The sequence below is a fragment of the Hibiscus syriacus genome, unplaced genomic scaffold, assembly GCF_006381635.1.
Source record: "Hibiscus syriacus cultivar Baekdansim isolate YM2019G1 unplaced genomic scaffold, ASM638163v2 tig00003041_pilon, whole genome shotgun sequence".
NCBI lineage: Eukaryota > Viridiplantae > Streptophyta > Magnoliopsida > Malvales > Malvaceae > Hibiscus > Hibiscus syriacus.
Window position 1 is genome coordinate 68,370 of NW_024061960.1, and position 20,646 is coordinate 89,015.

The following is a 20,646-nucleotide window of genomic DNA, read 5'->3' on the forward strand; positions in this document are numbered from 1 at the left end:
TATTGTGTTTCGCGTAAAAACATTTAACTTTCGCGTTGCGATTGCGAATTTGGAAAATCGCAATACGATTTACATATTTGCATTGCGAAATTAGAAACTGGATTGCGAAATTGTAATTCGTGTTGCGAATTTGAAATCGCGTTGTGAATTTGTTGGTCATTTTGACAAATATAAAAAAAATTGATTAAATTCGTATATTATAAGACATTTTTGGTCACTGAAATTATTTTCTCTTATAATTATCTCGTATTATTCTAAAAAAATATCAAATTAAACGATAAATGTTCTATGGACAGCCAATGGCCTCTAGTTTCATCCCGCTCATCATTCATACTCGAACTGAAATTGTTTTTACTCTAAAAAAACGCACCAGGACAATACGAACCTCGTTTGTGCCAATACCAAATGGATGATCCCTATCAGCTGAACATAACAATATCGTGGGGGAACGGCTTGGTTGGATTTGGTGGCCACGCCAGAAAGGGTAAAAAATTGTTCTCAACTACTGTAGCCCCCATGATTCAAAATATTTTACATGAATATATTATGGAAAATAAAATCTGTTTACCACTTTAATAATTAAAGCTTTTAATTAAGATTGACTCAAAGTTGAAAAAACATTAATCAAAATATCTTTTGCCTTTATAAGGAAACAGAAGAGACAAGGAAGAGATTTGCAGTTGAAGTAGCAGTGGTTTGCTTACAGAAGACACAATAACCCTCAGGGAAGTTAGGCCAAAGGTTAGTTTTCCTCCTGGTTCGCCTCTTTCTTTTCACTTGGAATCAAAGCAAAGGTTATTTTTTTCCCCAATGGATTTTACTTTTCATCTCCCCTTTGTACCCCCCTTCTATATATCTCCTTCAATACCCACCTGAGTTTTTCAGTTTTTGTATATGTTGCTTGCTTTTTTGGGAGGTGAATTCTTTATAAAAGTGTGGGCCTTTGTTAGTTTTTACCGGTTGCTTTGCTATCTGGAGATGGGTTTTTTTATTAGTCTTGATTTGGTGGGTTAAGAGTTTGGTTAGTGCCTGCAGATATGCAAGCCTACCTGGTATTTGTTTTATGAACTAGCGGATCATCATATATTGATGATCATCAGTTTCATATCATTTGTTCTAAAGGATTGCATCTAATTGTTGGTACCATGTAAATTTTGTTTGAGAGTTAGAAATTTGGAATCATGATACCAGATACTCTTTTCAACCAGATTCAATGTGTAATTCAAGCACACCAGTTCCGTTTTCATCAAATCCTCTTGGGGAAGAACATAGGATTGCTTTAGGTACACGTAATAGGTTTCCTCGTGACCCATCTTCTTCTATCTTGTTAAAAAACCGCGATGAGGATATCTAGGGCGAGGTGGTTTAACTTCTTGAGAAGAGTTTTTCATTACCAAAATGGATCAAGGTCTGATCTTGGATCCAACCCTTTTAATTCCAGTACTTGGATGATGCTGGAGTTCTTGGCTTTGGTTATTCAAATAAGCATCATTTCATTCACTTTGGCTATTTCAAAGGAAGAGAGGCCTATTTGGCCTATGAGAATGTGGATTGTTGGATATGATATTGGTTGTCTCCTTAGTTTGTTACTTCTTTATGGGAGTTATCATCATCTTCACCTATCTCAAGCAGATCGTTTTGGCCTTTCCGACATCGAACAACAAAGAACAAATGAAGAATCAAGGTAAGCTTCTATCACTTGATCCAATCTTGCTGTTGTCCTTCATGGTTTCATAACATAATGTAAGGTTTAATGTTGTCGAAATAATGAGTTGATCAATAGAAAATTTGAGACAAACCAAGCATCAGGGAAAGTTTTAAACTTCTTTGTTTGTATATTAATGGAGATTATAGTACGCTCAGGAGCTCACATTTGATGAATAGATACCGGACTTCACTAGAGCTGTTCTTTGCAATATGGTTTGTAATGGGAAATGTCTGGGTGTTTGATTCTCGATTTCGATCCTTCCATCGAGCTCCGAATCTCCACGTACTTTGTATCTCATTGTTAGGTTGGAATGCTCTGAGCTACTCTTTCCCATTCCTGTTGTTCCTACTCCTATGTTGTTGTGTACCACTTATCAGCAGCCTCCTAGGTTACAACATGAACATGGGTTCTATCGACAGAGGAGCATCTGATGATCAGATCTCCAGGCTGCCTAGTTGGAGATACAAAGAAATCAACTCCAGCTTAGAGCTCGATCATGATTCGGACTGCTATACAAGCCGGGCAAATGAAGATCCGGTAAGTCATATATATTTACCATAATTTATGCTCAGTTCTAGCTTTTCTTTCATCAGAAGGAATTGTTTCAAAGAAAATTAGGTTAATCTTGGAGGCTAATGGGTCTTTTTCTTTGTTTATTGGGGTTGAATTTGAAAAGGAGTGCTGCATTTGCCTAGCCAATTATAAAGACAAAGAAGAAGTGAGGCAGTTGCCATGTTCCCACATATTTCACCTCAAGTGTGGATCAATGGCTCCGAATTATATCTTGCTGTCCTCTTTGCAGACGACAACTGTACACATAGACAAAGAAAGATAAAAACTATTACTTGGATTTTAAATACAAGTACGTTCCAACATTTTAAGAAGAACGAAGAGTTGGAACAACGTAAGAAATAAAAAAAAAGTTCTTTTTGGCAATATTTACCAAAGGTTACTTGAGTGAGTTATTTGTGCAGTAATCCTCACCAGTAACCAAAAACTTACTGATGTAATGTGTACTCCGGATGAGAACATTGAAACAGAGTACCTCTATTTAATTACATTCAAGATTTAATATCAGTAATTTTATACATTTGAAGGGTAGAATTTGAAGTTCATGCATATTTTTACCCTATTAACCTTGGTAGTTCTTTCTTGAACAATCAATAATTATTCTAATAGTAAGTAAAACACATAACAATAGTAGAACTTACACCAAGAAGTGTTGGTACAAGTAGTTGAGATTAAAAAATTTGAGCTGGTAAGGCCAAGTTCGAATCTTACTATCGTCACTCTCGGTAGACAATCTGTAAATTCTTATGTAAATCTCAATTAGATCTAAGGTATACTTTGACCTTTAGACTGAAGGAATCACTCTTGATCTAAACTTTTATGTAAAAAAAAAAACGGTAGAGCTTACTCCCACTAAATAATAGTAACAATAATCATTATATGATTTGTTGTAATCATATAAATTACTACATGTTATGCAATTTAAGCTTCGTTTGTAGTGTGATAACTTTTCAATTCAAAATTTATTCTTTATGTTAAATTTTTAACGGCGACTGATTAAAATGAAATTAAAATTAAACGTTAAATATGATTTTAAAATAAAAAAGTAATTGAAGGACTAAAATGAAATAAAAGTATAGCTGGATACTAAATAAGTAGTTTACCTAAAATATGTTTTAAAACTAATTGATTAACCTTGTCAATTTATGTTAAGCTAATTATTTGTATTCAAACCTTTAATATGTTCATTTACTTTTAAAAGAATATTTACATTTCATATTTTAATATTAATTAAGATTAAAACTATGATATAACATAAATTTGATTGATTTTACATTTTTTATTAAATATAAAAAAATAATATTTTGATATTAAAATAACTAAAATTGAATCTAACTGATTAAATTACAAATTACCATGATACCAATAAAAAAAATTCTAGGTGAATCAATAATACAATACGGCGCCGTATTAGTTATCCTTGTCCAGACGAGTGACGAAGCTGCTCTTGTCAAACAAAAAGCAACCTCCCTATCAAAGTAACAGCATCAGTTGCCACGTATTGTCAAATTTTGGTAAGTATCTAATTACTATTTATTTATATATACATTTTTATTTTCAATTAATTAATTAAAAATATTCTATAATTCTTTTCATGTCTGCGTATATCTAAATCATTGAAATCTCCAGCTCTCTCAATCGCCATCTCTATTTTAAGTCACGGCCGGTTTCACAGATTTCCCATACTATACCCATTCACTCTCCCCAAGAAGAGGTAATAATTAACATATTTTCGGTTCCATAAATTCGTTTATTCCCTCTGTTTGTTTTCCGAGAAAATTGAGGAGAACGTATTTTGAAATCTTTGTTAGCTGAAAGTAAATAGTTTAATTTATAGTTTTTTCATGCTTTCGGTAGATCTTGATCAGGTTTGGTTAGATTGGATCCTTATCATGTTCAATTTGTTATGAAGGCGTGATTTTTTAGGTTTGAATTGGGCTTCTTGATATTTTTCTTTTCTTTTCTTTATTGGAAATTTCTGTTCAATATATATGCATATCATTCCAAGTTCTAACTGTTGCAATTTCTTGAGAAAAATAAAGCATAGTGATTTGTGATCAACCTGGACGTATACGAAATTATTTAATTGTATGATTATTCTTATTTTCCCTCTCGTGTTCTGTATTTCTTGGTTCTTGAATTTGCTGTATGCATTATCTGATTGTATTGATTATATGTAATGAGTGAAAAGGAAACATTACATAGTTTTCCTCAGATATTTATTGGTTTCATTTGTGCAACAGATATTGTTTTGAGTTTGAGGACGCTAAGCACACTGATTTTCACAAATCAGGCTCGGTTTTTCCGGTTTGAAGCATACAGATTTTGGTTGAAATCTTGGTTTCATGTTGCAGTGCTTAGACGGATTGAAGCATTTATTTGCTTCTGTATTGCACTGTTGTGATATTGATTTGTACAAGCAACCCAGAGGTCTCGGGGATCCTGAACTTCTCGCAAGGGAGACAGTTTGTATGTTATCAATTTCCGTTTTCTTTTCTTCTTAGGTTATACTGTTTAGCTTTTACCCTACTATTAGAACGATAGTGTCAATGCTTTTGCATAATTTAACGTCTTCTTCGGACTTTGCCTACGTTAATTTGGTAATTCATTTTACTGGAATTTGTTGTTTTGCTCACCTTGATGCAGTTAGTGTAAGTGAAATAGAAGCACTTTATGAACTCTTCAAGAAGATAAGCAGTGCGGTGATAGATGATGGGCTGATTAACAAGGTTTCTTTAATTACTTTTTTTGTACATTTTATTGTGAATCAATACATTTTGTTATGTTTGTCAAGTTTTTGAACTTGGATGGTCCTTTTAGTAATTGACTTTTGTTTATATTCTATTGCAGGAGGAGTTTCAACTGGCCTTATTCAAAACAAACAAAAAGGAGAGCTTGTTTGCTGATCGGGTAATTTTTTTTATCTAATGTTAATTATTATTTTATTTTCATTATTGATAAAAGAATTCTTGTCGATCTCATCATGCCAGTTATTCCAGTTATTCGTAGTATTTTAGCACAAATTATTAGCTTCTTGTCTTGAGCTACTTTTGACGAATTTCTGATTTCACTGCAGGTTTTTGACTTGTTTGATACAAAGCATAATGGAATTCTAGGTTTTGAAGAGTTTGCTCGTGCTCTTTCTGTCTTTCATCCAAATGCTCCTATTGACGATAAGATTGAGTGTATGTGCCCAATATTTTAAGTTGTCTGCAACAAGTCCTCTATTTGCGTATTTGGTCATAACATTAATTTTGTTAACTTGGTGGTTGTATCTAGATAACTAGAAATAAAATTATGAACTTAAGCATGTCTGCTTCCAGTAACTAAGTGCTTCACCTTCTCTCAATTATTATATTTTTTTCATCTGCAGTCTCTTTTCAACTATATGATCTCAAGCAGCAAGGTTACATTGAGAGACAGGAGGTACGTACTGCGATTTTGATTTGATCATTTTTGTTTGTTCCTTTTTCTCCATTTCTCACTTTATATATATATTTTTCATTTATAGGTCAAGCAAATGGTAGTGGCCACACTTGCTGAGTCTGGCATGAACCTTTCAGATGATGTTATAGAAAGTATAATTGACAAGGTAGTAACTTAAATCTGATTTAATTGAAGCTGTATTTCTTGTAATTTTTGTTTTCTTCGGTCTAGTTTCTACATGTTAAGTTTCGGATCCTTTTGACAGACTTTTGAGGAAGCTGATACAAAACATGATGGGAGGATTGATAAGGAAGAGTGGCGAAGTTTAGTTTTGCGACATCCATTCCTTCTGAAAAATATGACCCTGCAATACCTCAAGTAAGTTCCAAATATACTCTGTAGTAAGCAAAGTTATCAGCTGTGTTATCGTAAAAGATTTACGGATAGTGATGTGTGCTCAACTGCAACTATTCTTTGCATGTTTCATCGAGCAGAGATATCACCACAACATTCCCGAGCTTTGTTTTCCACTCACAAGTCGATGATACCTGAAATCAGCAATTGGGTTAAAGCTTTCATTTGGCCTTATTTCATACGGGATGTGGTGGCAGATTCAAATATAAATCGGAAAAGGGAGTGAGCCTCTGTAAGGTTTTGGTTCATTGGTTAATTTTCGTCTTCTTGTGTGCGTACATATTCAACCATTGAATATTCTGTTGGTGGTTCTTCTTAGTGATTTTGGTTAATTTCAGATGGTCGTAATGTAAAAAAGAACTGTGGGGCCATTTGAAAAGAAATTTTCAATTTCTATTCTGGAATATGGAAATCTTTGTCTGAGAATGTAAAAGTTGAATAAGGCAAATAAGCAAATCAGTAGCAGTTTTAGTGAGATTCCAACTTTTTTGTTCAAGATCTTTTTGGGGGTTTTATCATGTTTGGAAAAAATTATGAGCTCGACTTTGGTTATACTTATATCTATAGAATCGATCTTCTAATTTGCCAACCGGGAGTAGTTCCATGGTTTTTGTTGAAAAGATCCATTGATCTAGCGGTCTGTCTATTAGCCTATTGGATTGAAATGATGAATGCTTCCAGTTGTCTGAACTTCAGTCATGAAGGACTTGTTAACCAAACCAAAGCCGACGAGATGCCACAACCTCAGAACCTTAATGTAAGTTTCCATGAAAAACAGACCCGAATCTTCACCGAGCTTGTTGCGAAAACTCTTGGTAACATTCTTCAACTCTTCTTAAGAGAATCTAGTGGGAATGCCCCGGAAGCTGTCTAGATAATCTTCCTCGACTTCTTGGAACCCTTCTCTAAATCTGAGAGGGGGGGGGGGGGAAGAAAGCGCAAATAAGGAACTCAAAACATAGCTCCGAGAGTTGAGCCCACAATAACTGGCGTACAATGAATAATCATTTGGTTGCGAGTAAACGTCTACAATAGAATTGGGAAGGATCTGAACCCATATAAGCAGCGGTGAATGTTATTTGCAAGTGCATATAAACCTTCTCTCGAATCATGTAGCAATATACTGGCTCTCAGTTTCTGCCATGACACTAACCATTGGCCACGGACTGGAATGTCTGTCGTGTGGTCGAATGACTGCCGAACAATGTGGTTGGTTTTCAAGCAGCAAGAGGTCGAGACAGACTTGCCTTTAGACCAATCCTGAGTATCGTTAGCATCTTTCAAGACAAGTTTGCCTTCAGAAGTGAGCTCCAACAGTGCCTGATCCTTGACTGGACTGTTCCTATGAGCGGACCATACCATTTGGGGTCGGGGAGGAATAATACCAAATTGATCACCATAACTGGTGTTGAAGATGAGACAGCAAGTTACTGTCTATGCAAAGTAAGATGAGGGAGCGTTTCGCCACGAATTCGGGCCATTTACAAACCATGGATAGGGTATGGTTTTAGCGTCAGCCAAAATTGACGAGGGAATGATTAGTAAAATAAAATGCGTGCTCATTATAAAGTTGCTAAAGGCATTCATGATCATGGTTCCTCTTTTAAGAGGCAATAGCTTTCCGTGGAGTAAATTAGCTGCAACAATGGCGTCAAGCTGGACTAAACTTAACTGCAAACTTTTCTTGATGGCAAAGATGAGAATTTACTAAAATTTAGTAACTACTCCAGGCAGTTCACCTAATTAAAACATGATTGCCAATAACAAAAGCACAATGAGCTTTATGAGGAACTAAGAATATATTTCAAAAATATAAGCACATTCAAAGTTCTCCAGATTTCCCCATTACTAAAACATTAGAGCTAAAAGATTTTATCAGAAAAAAATAAAACCATAACATGTTATAATCTTAGTCAACTTCCTCCATCTTGGATCCCTCGGCATCAACATCATCCAATGGAGGCATCTCAGAATCAACCTCAGCATCCCCTGCATCCTCATCAATGCTCAACCCGAGCTTCAACATCCAGTGGATTCTGTTTACAAAAGTGTTCGGGACATCGAGACTGAACCCGGATGAGAAGAGAGCAGTCTCAAAGAGAAGAAGAACAAGGTCTTTCACAGACTTGTCGTTCTTATCAGCATCAGCTCTCTTTCTCAGCTCTTCCATGATTGGATTCTCAGGATTGATCTCCATCGTCTTCTTGCTCGACATATATCCAGCCATACTGTTGTCTCTCAAAGCTTGGGCATTCATGATTCTCTCCTTGTTGGCGGTCCAACCATACTCACCAGTTACCAAACAGCAGGGAGAATCAACAACACAGTCGGAGACCACAACTTTCTCAACCTTATCACCTAATCAAGGAAGGCCTCAAATTTCTCCCTCAATTCTTCATTCTTTTTCTTCTCATCTTCACTCTCATCAAGTTTAAGGCCTTCCTTAGTTGCAAACACAAGGTTTTTGCCCTCAAATTCCTTGAGCTGACCAACAACATACTCATCGATGGCATCAACCATATAGAGAACCTCATAGCCTTTATTCTTCAGCTTCTCAAGGAATGGTGAGTTCTCAACTGCCTTTTTACTCTCACCAATGATGTAATAGATGTCATTTTGACCCTCCATTCAGGTCACATAGTCCTTCAAGCTGGTCATCTCATCGCCACTCTTGGTAGAGTGATATCGGAGCAATTCTGCAAACTTGTTTCTGTTATGAGAATCCTCATGGATACCAAGTTTGAGGTTCTTAGAGAAGACCTCATAGAACTTACTGTAATCTTCCTTGTTCTCAACTATTTCAAAGAAGAGCTCAATGCACTTCTTGACCAGATTCTTGCGAATAACCTTCAAAATCTTGATCTGCTGCAACATTTCTCTGGAGATGTTGAGAGGAAGATCCTCGGAGTCAACAATACCCTTAATGAAGCCAAGAAACTCGGGAATGAGCTCCTCACAGTTGTCCATAATAAAGACACGCCTAACATAGAGCTTGATGTTGTTGGGCTTCTTCCTTGTATCAAAAAGATCAAATGGTGCCCTCTTCAGAACATATGACAGCTTTAAACTCTAGTTGGCCCTCAACCGAAACGTGCTTGACAGCCAAATGCTCTTCCCAATCATTTGTAAGGCTTTTGTAGAATGCATCATATTCTACCTTGGTTATCTCCTCAGGCTTCCTCATCCAAATCGGCTTTTGTTTGTTCACCAATGATTACTCATGCGAGACCTCCTTTATCTTTTTCTTTTTCTTCTCTTCCTTTTCCTTTTCCTCATCAACATCCTCGAATTTCCCTTCCTCATCCTTCTTATCCTCTTCATCCTCATCGTCGGAAATCTCCTTCTCGATCCAAAGCGAAATAGGGTAGCTAATGAATTCAGAATGCTTCTTAATCAAGTCTTTAAATGTCGCTCCTCGAGGTACTCGAGCTGGTCCTCCTTCAAGAAAAGAGTAATTTTAGTACCCCTACCAAGGTTCTCCCCAGAGGTATCCCTTGTGACAGTGAATGATCCACCGGCTTGAGATTCCCACACATACTGCTCATTATCTGTTATGGATGGAGAAGAAGAAGGACGAGAAAGTATCGATAAGGAGAGGCGAGGAAGCATTGAGGAATAATTGGGAAATGGGGATCGAGGGTTAGGGATTGAAGATAGAGATTAGGAATTAAATCACGTGGTAGGCACGGGGAAACTTACCACAACAGAGGAGCAGGCCGGGCGAGATGGTTGTCTGTTGGAGCAGCCCAAGAACGAAGGCCCAGTGCCTGAAGAAGAAAAGAAAGAGAAGAATCATTCTGTTAGTAAGCTGTTATGAATCTTGGACAACTGATAGACATTATATGGCTATTGTAACTAAATAATACCAGCTCTGATTGTAAAAATTCCTTATGCATTAAATGAATGAACTCTTTTCTTCTCTAAATTCTCTCATTCTTCCTCGAATCCTATTCTATTTCTTTAATTCCATAACAAATTGGTATCGAGAGCTTCGGTTCTGGAAAGTAAATCACGAGCATGACAAAGAAAAATCAGAGTATGGAGGCAGATTTAGCTAGGTTACAGAAACAGATGGAAGATTTAACAACATTGGTGAAAAAGGGTAACAATGATTCTAATCCACCTAAATGGTGGGAGGCCCAAGAGAACATAATTACTGCAATGGAGAATAGAATGGCTACCAACCAAGGATATGTGGAAAAACTCTTGAAGATTTTAACTGGCAGAGATCGAGAACAAGAGCAGTCTGAATGTGATCAGGTAAACACTCCTGATAATTCTAAAAATAGGGAGAAGACTCATGTTTTAGTGACTGTGGTGAAAGATAAGTCTATGTTTACCTACAAAACGGATGAACCTGGAATATTAAAGACTAAATCGAATGCTTGTTTAGCCCTTAAGAATAACCTTAGGCCTGAAAATCAAATGGGTGAAAAACAATGAATTTAGACCTGCTATGCTGGGAGTGGAAGCTGAAAAAAAGGGTATGTGGCACAGACCCAAAATAGATCTTCCTTTCTTTGAAGGTGTTAATCCTAGAGGGTGGGTTCATAAATGCTTGAAATATTTTTCTATTTGTGGTGTGCCTATGGAATAAAGAGTGGAGGTAGCCACTATGTATTTAACAGGCAAAGTAGAAATATGGTTTGATGGTTATATAATGCAAAAACATCATGTAACATGGCATGAATTTGAAGCTGATAACTGTCACATATTTAGTGATAGATCCTTTTCTGATATTGTAGAGGAGTTTACTAAATTAACACAGAAGGGGTCTGTAGAGGATTATCAGGAGAAGTTTGAGGAGTTACAACCTTATATGCTCCTACATAATCCTACCTTGACTGAAGAATTTTTTGTGTCACTTTTTATTAGTGGACTCAGAGATGATATTAAGCATAGGGTCAAGGCTTTAGATCCTAAGAACTTGTCTGAAGCATGTAAACAAGCCAAGCTTTATGAACTGTCAGTAGAATTTGAAAATAGAAGATTCAGGCCTTCTTTTAAAGCCCATCCTACCCAAGCCCCATAAATACATCTAAGCCAACTGCAATGCCAATAGCTACAAAGTCTACTTCTATACCAAATCCAAAACAAAATCTTATGGATTATAGAAGACAAAACAGTCTCTATTTTAAATGTGGTGAAAAATACATTCCAGGTCATCAGTGCAAGACTAGGAAGTTAAATGTGATTACTGAAGAAGTTGACACTTCTCCAGTAGAAGTTTGTCCTAATGATGCAGAGCAGTTTCAACAACAAGGGGTGGAAAATTTGGAAATTTCTATGAATGCTATTACTGGCTGCATTGGCCATAATACATTAAGAATTCAGGGTAATATTCAGGGAAAAACATTGAGTATCCTAATTGACAGTGGCAGTACACACAGTTTCTTGACTTCTAAATGGGCTGATGCTGGCATACAGGTGAATACTGCTTATGCTTTGGCCATTACTGTGGCTAATGGCCAACAGTTGTTCAGTTCTGCTAGATGCAACAAGATACAATGGGAAATACAAGGACATACTTTTTTACATGATTTTAGGCTGCTTAAATTGGGAGGAAGTGACATGGACTTAGGAGTTGATTGGATGAAATTATTCAGTCCAATTTTAATGGATTTCAATAATATGACCTTAAGCTTTGACCATGGAGGGGAACAGATTTGTATTCAAGGTCAACAATCCTCAACTGAATTACATCAAATATCAGGAGCTACATTACTTAAAATGAGTGCAAGGGATTATGATATTATGGGCCATATTGTCCTATTGACTATGGCAGGAAACTCTTATTCTGTCCCTATTGAACTACAGCCTATCTTGGATAAATACAACAAAATTTTTGCTGAACCTCAAGGACTACCTCCTCAGAGGACACATGACCATGCAATTCCTCTAATTCCCAATGCTACACCAGTTAATCTAAGGCCTTATCGATTTCCTCACAATCAGAAGGCTGAAGTGGAAAAACAGATAGCTACTATGCTTTATTCTTCTGTTATTCAACCTAGCAGGAGTCCTTTTGCTTCTCCCTGCCTTCTTATTAAAAAAAAGGATGGCACTTGGAGATTTTGTGTGGATTATAGACAACTAAACAGTTTGACCATCAAAGATAAATTCCATATTCATATAGTGGAGGACTTATTGGATGAGTTACACGGGGTAGTTTATTTTTCAAATATTGATTTGAGGTCAGGTTATTGGCAGATTCGAATTAAAACAGATGATATCCATAAGACATCCTTTAGAACTCATCAGGGGCATTATGAGTTTAAAGTAATGCCTTTTGGCCTTACTAATGCACCTGCTACATTTCAAGCTCTTATGAATGAATTATTCAGTTCTTTTCTTAGAAAATTTGTTTTAGTTTTCTTTGATGATATTCTGGTATATAGCAGCAGTATGTTAAACATTTACAGCTTGTTTTGGAAGTTTTGAATGTGAACCAGTTATTTGCAAAATGGTCCAAATGTTTTTTTGGACAGACTAAGGTGGAGTATCTTGGTCATATTATTTCTGCTGCAGGGGTGTCTACTGATCCTAGCAAGGTGGAAGTTATGCAGACTTGGCCTCAGCCTAAAACCCTTAAATCTCTCAGAGGGTTTCTAGGTCTAACAGGTTACTACATAAGATTTATAAGGAATTATGGTATTATTAGTAAACCATTGACAGAGCTATTAAAGAAAGATGGATTTCATTGGAATTCTGCTGCTTACACTGCCTTTGAATGCCTTAAGAATGCTATGTGTTCTGCTCTAGTTTTAGCATTGCCAGATTTTTCTAAGCCATTTTATTTGGAAACAGATGCTATTTCTGGAGGTATAGGGGTTGTTATTTCCCAAGATGGAAGACCTATTGCTTATTTGAGTAAAGCTCTAAGCCCTAGACATTCAGCTTTATATATTTATGAAAGAGAATATCTTGATATTCTCTTGGCTGTTTCTAAATGGAGGCATTATTTGGAGAGTGCACCTTTTGTTATTAAGACTGACCATGAGCCATTGAAGTTTCTGTTGGAATAGAAGCTGACTACTACCATTTAGAAAAAAGGGTTGACAAAGTTATTGGGGCTAGACTATACTATTCAGTATAGAAAAGGGAAATCAAATGTGGTTGCTGATGCCTTATCTAGAAGATGGGAGGATGAAGCTCACTTTTTGGCTATGAGGGTGACATTTTTGATACCTAGTTGGGTTCAGGAGATTGAAGAAAGTTATAAGGGTGATTCTTTAGCTCAAAATTGGATTTCAATTTTGACTATTAGTCCTATGACTGACAGTAAATAGAAGTATTCTGGAGCTATTCTTAGATATGATGGGAGAGTTTATGTTGGAGATACTGGATGCCTTAGAGTCCAGATTATACATTCTTTACATGATTCTCCTCAGGGGGGACATTCAGGTGCACAGGCAACATATTATAGGATTAGGTCTAATTTTTATTGGCCAAATCTTAAAGCTATGGTTGCTACTTATGTTAGATGTTGTAAGACTTGCCAGCAAACAAAAGTGGAACATTTAGCAAAGCCTGGATTACTACAGCCACTGCCTATTCCTAACCAGGCTTGGGAGATCATTACAATGGATTTTATTGAAGGTTTGCCTACTTCATTTAAGAAAAACTGTATTTTGGTAATTGTGGATAAATTTATCAAGTACAGTCATTTTTTACCTTTAGCTCACCCCTATTCTACAGTAGAGGTGGCTAAGCTTTATTTGGATAATGTGTACAAGTTACATGGCCAGCCTAAAATGGCCATTTCTGATAGAGATAAGACATTCACTAGTATTTTTTGGAAGGAATTCATGAAACAGTTGGGAACTAAGACAATGTTCATCACTGTTTACCATCCAGAAACAGATGGGAAAACAGAGAGAGTTAATCAGTGTGTGGAGCAGTATTTGAGAGGGCTTTGTTTTTATCAACCTAAGCAGTGGGCTAAGTGGCTACCACATGCTGAATGGTGGTACAATACCACTTATCATACTGCCCTAAAGTTAACACCCTTTCAGGCTTTATATGGGTACAAACCACCTATTATGGTTTGGCCTACAGAGTCTACAATACAAACAGTTGCAGAAATTATGAATAGTAGAGAGGCTACTAGACAGTTGCTTAAGACTCAACTACAGATGGCAAGCTATCGAATGAAGCAACAACATGATAAGAATAGAACTGAAAGGGTTTTTAAAGTAGGAGATATGGTTTACCTGAAATTGCAACCCTACAGGCAGACATCCATTGCCCTAAGAAAAAAATTGAAGTTAGCAACGAAATATTTCGAGCCTTATCGAATTCTAGAAACGATTGGAACAGTCGCATATCGTTTAGACTTACCAGAGTCCTCTCGATTACATCCAGTTTTTCATGTCAGTCTTTTAAAAAAGTTCATCGGAGAGTCAACAAATGCTGTCACTGAACCCCCTATAGTGGATGAAGACGGAATATTACAAATCAAACCTTTACAGATTATGGCTTGAAGAATCGTAAATAGAAACAGCAAACCTGTGACTCAACTTTTGGTTCGCTGGGAGAATCTTGCTGAAGAAAATGACACTTGGGAGGATTATTCGACTCTCAAGGGCCAGTTTTTTGTGTTTGATCATTGGGGACAAGGCTCGTCTCGAGGGGTGGGTATTGTTATGGTTGGAGAAGAATAAGGACGAGAAAGTATCGATGAGGAGAGGCGAGGAAGCATTTAGGAATAATTAGGAAATGGGGATCGAGGGTTAGGGATTGAAGATAGAGATTGGGAATTAAATCACGTGGTAGGCACGGGGAAACTTACCACAGCAAAGGAACAGGCCGGGCGAGATGGTTGTCTGTTGGAGCAGCCCAAGAACGAAGGCCCAGTACCTGAAGAAGAAAAGAAAGAGAAGAATCATTCTGTTAGTAAGATGTTATGAATCTTGGATAGCTGACAGACATTCTATGGCTATTGTAACTAAATAATACCAGCTCTGATTGTAAAAATTCCTTATGCATTAAATGAATGAACTCTTTTCTTCTCTAAATTCTCTCATTCTTCCTCGAATCCTATTCTATTTCTTTAATTCCATAACATTATCATTGTGTTTCGTAGTAACAACCACCCTCTCGGCTACCAAGTAAGCCAAGTAGAAACCGACACCAAATTGTCCGATCATGCTAACATCAGCACCAGCAGCCAATGCCTCCATGAATTCCTTGGTCCCAGACCTCGCAATAGTACCAAGATTGTTCACTAAATCTGAAATAACAGAGACATAATCACATTAACACCATTCTTAATTAAAAATTCAACAGCTAATTGTACAAGAAAATGAAGCAATAATGAACTTACTAGCCTTGGTCATGCCAATACCACAATCAATGATCGACAGGGTGTTGTTTGTCTTGTCTGGTACAATGTGAATATAGAGCTCTGGTTGAGCATCAAGTTTGGTCTTGTTTGTCAAGCTCTCAAATCTAATCTTGTCCAAAGCCTACAGACATTTTTCAACAATAATTCAATATTGGTAAACATTAAAACCCAGAAAAAATAAAAAGATTTATACTATCGAATCGCAGGTTTAATTAAGCTTCAAGAAAATGAGTTTCAAAGCCTCATACCTTTAATAACCTATTAATAAAGTAAATCAAACGATGAAAGGGAAACTTTTATTAACAAATGTAATATGCCATCAAAGTGAGCAACCAAAAAACAGAGCATTGCATAACTTGAAAACAAACAGAAAACCCACAAATTTCGTTATCATGCAATTAAGTAAACCAAACCCGTAAACTTCAAAGCAAGAGAGATCAGATCCATTAAACCATGCGTTAAAATTATAATCAACAAAAACCTCAATAATAGAGAGAAATTTAAAAAAAAATTCAAAAGATTTACGAAGATATTTAATATCAAGCTAGGAGCTTAGGGGAATAACGGGATCAAGAGAGACATTGATACCGGCTTTGACAAAAATACGGCTAAGAAGACAACCATAAACAAGGGTATCATATTTCTTAGATTGGAAGTTGTTGATGACGTCGCAAGCTCACTGAAGATAATTTGGGGAAAATTTATTTGTTTATGATGTTGAAGCAATGGATCCACCAAATATAACGGTATGAAGGGTGGAGAATTTACCATTGAATGGTCTAAACCACCAAGTGATAATAAGCTGCAAGAAAGGCTCATGAATATTTAGGGTATTGACACTATGACCAACCTTATAACGGGATTCAACCATATCTCTTTCATTGTATATACCCTTAAGTTCTAGACCTAAGTCTCAGACTATAGAAGCGGTATCTATGTGAAGGTATTTTCCCATGAGATAGGAGTGAATACTAACAGTGGCATTTAGAGTTTGATCAACAACACAAACAACATTTGAATAGAAAATATGAACAAGTTGTTGAAAGACAATGAGATTGTTTTTGAAGGTGTTTTCTAGTTTCTAAGATTGGAGTTGCGAAAGGTATTTAAAATTAAGCTCGATAATGGTGGAAAGAGAAGGCATACACTCGCCCTAAGGAGCAAATACTCAAAAAATTGCGAATAATAATGCAAAAGAGTTTGGCGATCGAGTTCATTAAAGCACGAGTTTTGAAGAGTAAGCTCATTTGGATATGAAACGGGATTAGGAATAGGATTAGGAGGTGGATTTGGAGGAGGGTGGGATCGGGAAGAACAGGTTCGTTTAGACATATTGGCAAAAACGTGATAGAAAAAACCTGCAAAAGGACACAATATATATACACATATGCTAACATCAATTCCCAAAACTCAAAAGAGTCCAATATTCAAGGTAACAAAAAGTAAGTAAACTTGTGGGCTTGTTTAAGCGCATTTGATCTATACAAAGCCAAAATTTTGAACCTAAACCCAAAAGTACCCAAAAATTTGATTTTCATAAAAAAATCTCAAATCTAAATCAATTTCTTGTGGACTTTGTGTGAAAATCAAGCCTCATTCATCATTTCAACATTTCATAACATCTTTTTTGAAGGAATCATCACTTTTGGGTAAGAATTTTTCAGAATCTTAACTTTTTAAATTTTTTTAAATTCAATTAAATTGGGTTGAATTAGGTGGTTATAGAATAATTTTTAAATTGTTTATCACTTATTTGATTGTAGGGAGATTTAACCATAACCCATTTTTGAAAAAATCCCAAATTTTTTTATCAAACACCCACAAGGTGTTCGATAAAAGTCCTTAACAAAAAACCACCCTCCTTAAACCATTCGACCATACATCATTTTTCACCCCAATTTCCAATTTTAATTCTTCCCAAAATCATTTTTAACATCTTTTAAACATCTCTTTTGGCTCAAACTTAATTTTCATATTTTTTTTAAAATGCCTAAGAGAAAGTTTATGGCTTCAAAGGGACAATCCTCAATCGACTCTTGGATTGACCGACGTTTCAAAAGCGCAAAGCTCATGAGCGTTTTGACTCATTTTTCACTCATCGACAATCAAAGAAACCCAAAAAATTAACTTTAATTTTTTAAATGATTTGGGTTTTCCTTATGAGCAAAATTTGAAAGATATAAAAATTTATATTCTTTTAAACTTTCATGGCCCTACCTATCACACTTTGATTCGAGTTTTTTACTCGAATGCTAGTGTGTCATCCACTACTCGTTCTGGCACCATCTATCGGACCATTGTTTCGTATCTTATGGGTCAGCCTGTTACCATCATTATTGACTTTATTGTTCAAACTTTCGACCTTCCTCTTATTGGTAATGATAATGAAAAAGGTCATTTTCCTCTCGAGATGCGTCTTAGAAACAATAAAGCTACCATTTTCTCCCTAAACGATCGTTTGTTGCATCTCATTGTCTCTTATTGAATCAGTGCTCTAGGCATAAAATTATCTACCGTTCGTGAGAGCGACTATTGGTGGATGTATTGCATCTAACAAAGTCGTGAGCTATGGACTCACAGCGAACATCGGTTACTCGAAGAAGCCCGAGGGATCCATGCATTGGGTCTGTAGTCGTCACGACAAGCATATGGATGATGAGCATGAGAGAGCAGATCACGTAGACTCGGCACCTCTTGCAAATTTCTTCTGAGGATTTGAGGAGAGGATGCTTCAGTCATTTGATTCTCTTCGAGCCCATGTTGACTCCCGTTTTGATGTGATCGAGCGTCATTAGGATGCTCTTGAGGATCTAATGATCGAGGAAGTTTGAGTGATTCAACGTCAGCTTGACGGATTTTCCTTCCCTCCTTCATCATCAACTTAGTTTATGCATACATATCGTTTCATTTCATTATTGGATTTTAAGACTTTGCTACATTTATGTTATTTGGATCTTTGATGTTTATTTGGTATTTGGTACTTGGTACTTGAATGTTTTATTTGGTTGTTTGAATTTATGACTTTGGTATTTTATGCCTTGTATGGATTTATCTATTTATGTTAAAGTAACTTGATGCTTCATATATAATTCTCCATGTGTTTAATTATTTCAAGCTTTATTTTTTTTTTACTTTATCTCCTTGTTATATTGTTTCTAACATTGTGAATTATTTTTTATATAACAAAAAATAGGAGAAGTATGTGTAAAATGAAAAATATTTTTAATTAAAATTGGAGCTTAAAGTTTTTTTAATTCATAAATCCTTTTATTATTTTTCTAAGGGGGAGAATTTTTCAAAAACAAATTTTCAAAGAGTTGTTATATCAAAAAGGAAGAGATTGTTGAATTAAGATTTTGATATAACAATAATTTGAAAAATTAATTTTTGACTTAATGGAATTGATCAAAACTTTATCAAAAATAATTCAAAGTCCCTTAGAAAAAGAATCGATCCCTTAAAAAAAGAATCGATCCCTTTAAAAATAGATCGATCCCTTTACAAAAAGGTTTGATCCCTTCACCAAAAGGATAGATCCTTCGATGAAAAGATTGGTCCCTTCCATTAAAGGATTGATTCATTTCTTACAACAATTGAATTATTTGAAAAATGATCGATCCCTTGTGCATTAAATGTTGTTTTATGTTGTAGGTAACGGCTACAATGATACCCAAACGACTCTAAATGGCTAGAATGAATGGAGAAGGTATAAATTGAAGGTCAAAGCTTCCCAAGGTCAACAAGAAACATATTGAACCAACCTACCAACATCAAAGTTTTGTTTTGTGCTTATTTTGTTAAATTCTTCATTTTAATCACACTTGTGAGCTACGTTGTTTATTTTGCGCAAGTGTGTATTGGGTGAGTGCTTAAATTGTGCAAACATATTTGTCTTGTGAGGTTATCTCTTTGTTTGCTTCATTTGTATTTACTCTTTGGGAGAGTGTGTATTCAAGGTTTTGGGGTATACACCTTGAAGTGTTTGTAAGGTTACACATTGTCCTTAAAGGTAAGCAAATCTAGTGGATTTGAGAAACCCTTAGTGTGGATGTTAAAATAGTGGATGTAGACTTTGTTTGAGAAAGTCAAACCACTCTAAATCGGTGTACAAAAAGTTTATTTTTCAATTGCTTCTACCAAATTCTTAAAAAGGCCAATTCACCCCCCTCTTGGCATTATTCGGCTGATCGATAAAGCTACCAAAGATAGACTTGTTGAAATCACCTACGTAAGTGTGAAGAACTTGCCAACTTCTATGAACGATATTGTGTTGTCTTTCTAGAGAACTGACTAGCATCCCGAGATATGTTGGCTAAATTGATTGATCTATCGCGAAACTCAATTGGATATGAGATTAGTCATGTGTCATAATTTTACTCCTATTTTAATAAGTTCAAAATTCGTTCACTTGTTAAGAGAAGAATTGCTTATTGCACTATGTATTAGTTCAAATCTAACAAATACTAGTGCTTAAGCAATTAATTTTGTTGTTGCTATTTTCTCGTTTTTAATAATCTTTTATTTATTTTGCATTAGTGGGGATTCTTGGATAATGCAAATAATTAAATAGAAAATAAATATATTTTAAAAAAGGATTTTTTCTATATTTAAAAGATACTGAAGAGTGGTTAAGATTTTATTATAAACACAATCATTCATGAATACAAATTTAAGCATCCCGGTGAGTAAATGGGGATGTCAGAGATTATTTGCCTTGTTCTGAACTTTCAACTACTTGATATCCTGCACATGTGCTAATACTTGGAGTTTTGAATTTCATTTTCTGCAGATTTATTTGACACAGAGAAATTATTAGATTCTATGGAGAACTTGAGGCATGAGGGAGCAGTAGATATTCCAAATTATGATTTCAAGAGTTATAAGGAAAAAAAGCTTTTCCAGCTATCACATTTTCCAAATTCAACATGTTACTCAATGAAGCCGGCTTTAATGCTATTGTAGTTGATCAATGAAAGAAATGTTTTCTATTATCGCTGATGTTTCTGCTTTTGCTTCTTTTCTGCTGATATTTATATGCAACTAATTTTTAATGAATGCAGTATTCAAAATTTGTGAAGCCTGCTTTCGATGACTTTATACTTCCAACAAAGCAGTATTCAAAACATGACTGTCTTTTATGCCGATGCCTTGTATTTTTCTTCAGTGCAATAAAATGTTTCCC

The 20,646-nt window shown here is 35.7% G+C and overlaps 2 protein-coding genes and 1 pseudogene across 4 annotated transcripts; 2 read left to right on the plus strand and 1 right to left on the minus strand.

Moving 5' to 3' along the window:
* Positions 1–335: 335 nt before the first annotated feature.
* On the plus strand, positions 336–2,625 carry LOC120168177 (E3 ubiquitin-protein ligase At4g11680-like). Its single transcript, XM_039176986.1, has 4 exons — positions 336–484; positions 650–1,684; positions 1,864–2,245; positions 2,385–2,625. The coding sequence occupies exons 2-4, from the start codon at positions 1,341–1,343 to the stop codon at positions 2,541–2,543; spliced, it is 885 nt and encodes a 294-aa protein (XP_039032917.1). The 5' UTR covers positions 336–484; positions 650–1,340; the 3' UTR covers positions 2,544–2,625.
* Positions 2,626–3,881: 1,256 nt separating this feature from the next.
* Positions 3,882–6,601, plus strand: LOC120168187 (calcineurin B-like protein 3). Of its 3 annotated transcripts, XM_039176992.1 has the most exons (10): positions 3,882–3,992; positions 4,522–4,747; positions 4,925–5,007; positions 5,129–5,188; positions 5,355–5,463; positions 5,652–5,704; positions 5,790–5,870; positions 5,970–6,082; positions 6,199–6,340; positions 6,457–6,601. In XM_039176992.1, exons 2-9 carry the CDS (start codon positions 4,624–4,626, stop codon positions 6,254–6,256), a joined length of 681 nt encoding a protein of 226 aa, XP_039032923.1. In that variant the 5' UTR covers positions 3,882–3,992; positions 4,522–4,623; the 3' UTR covers positions 6,257–6,340; positions 6,457–6,601. The 3 variants fall into 3 exon arrangements, with proteins under 3 accessions (XP_039032923.1, XP_039032935.1, XP_039032930.1); XM_039176999.1 differs by lacking the exon at positions 3,882–3,992 and having other exon boundaries at positions 4,415–4,747; XM_039177004.1 differs by lacking the exons at positions 6,199–6,340; positions 6,457–6,601 and having other exon boundaries at positions 5,790–5,872; positions 5,903–6,010.
* A 1,363-nt stretch (positions 6,602–7,964) lies between these two features.
* LOC120167481 lies at positions 7,965–18,338 on the minus strand (annotated as a pseudogene).
* Positions 18,339–20,646: the final 2,308 nt, after the last annotated feature.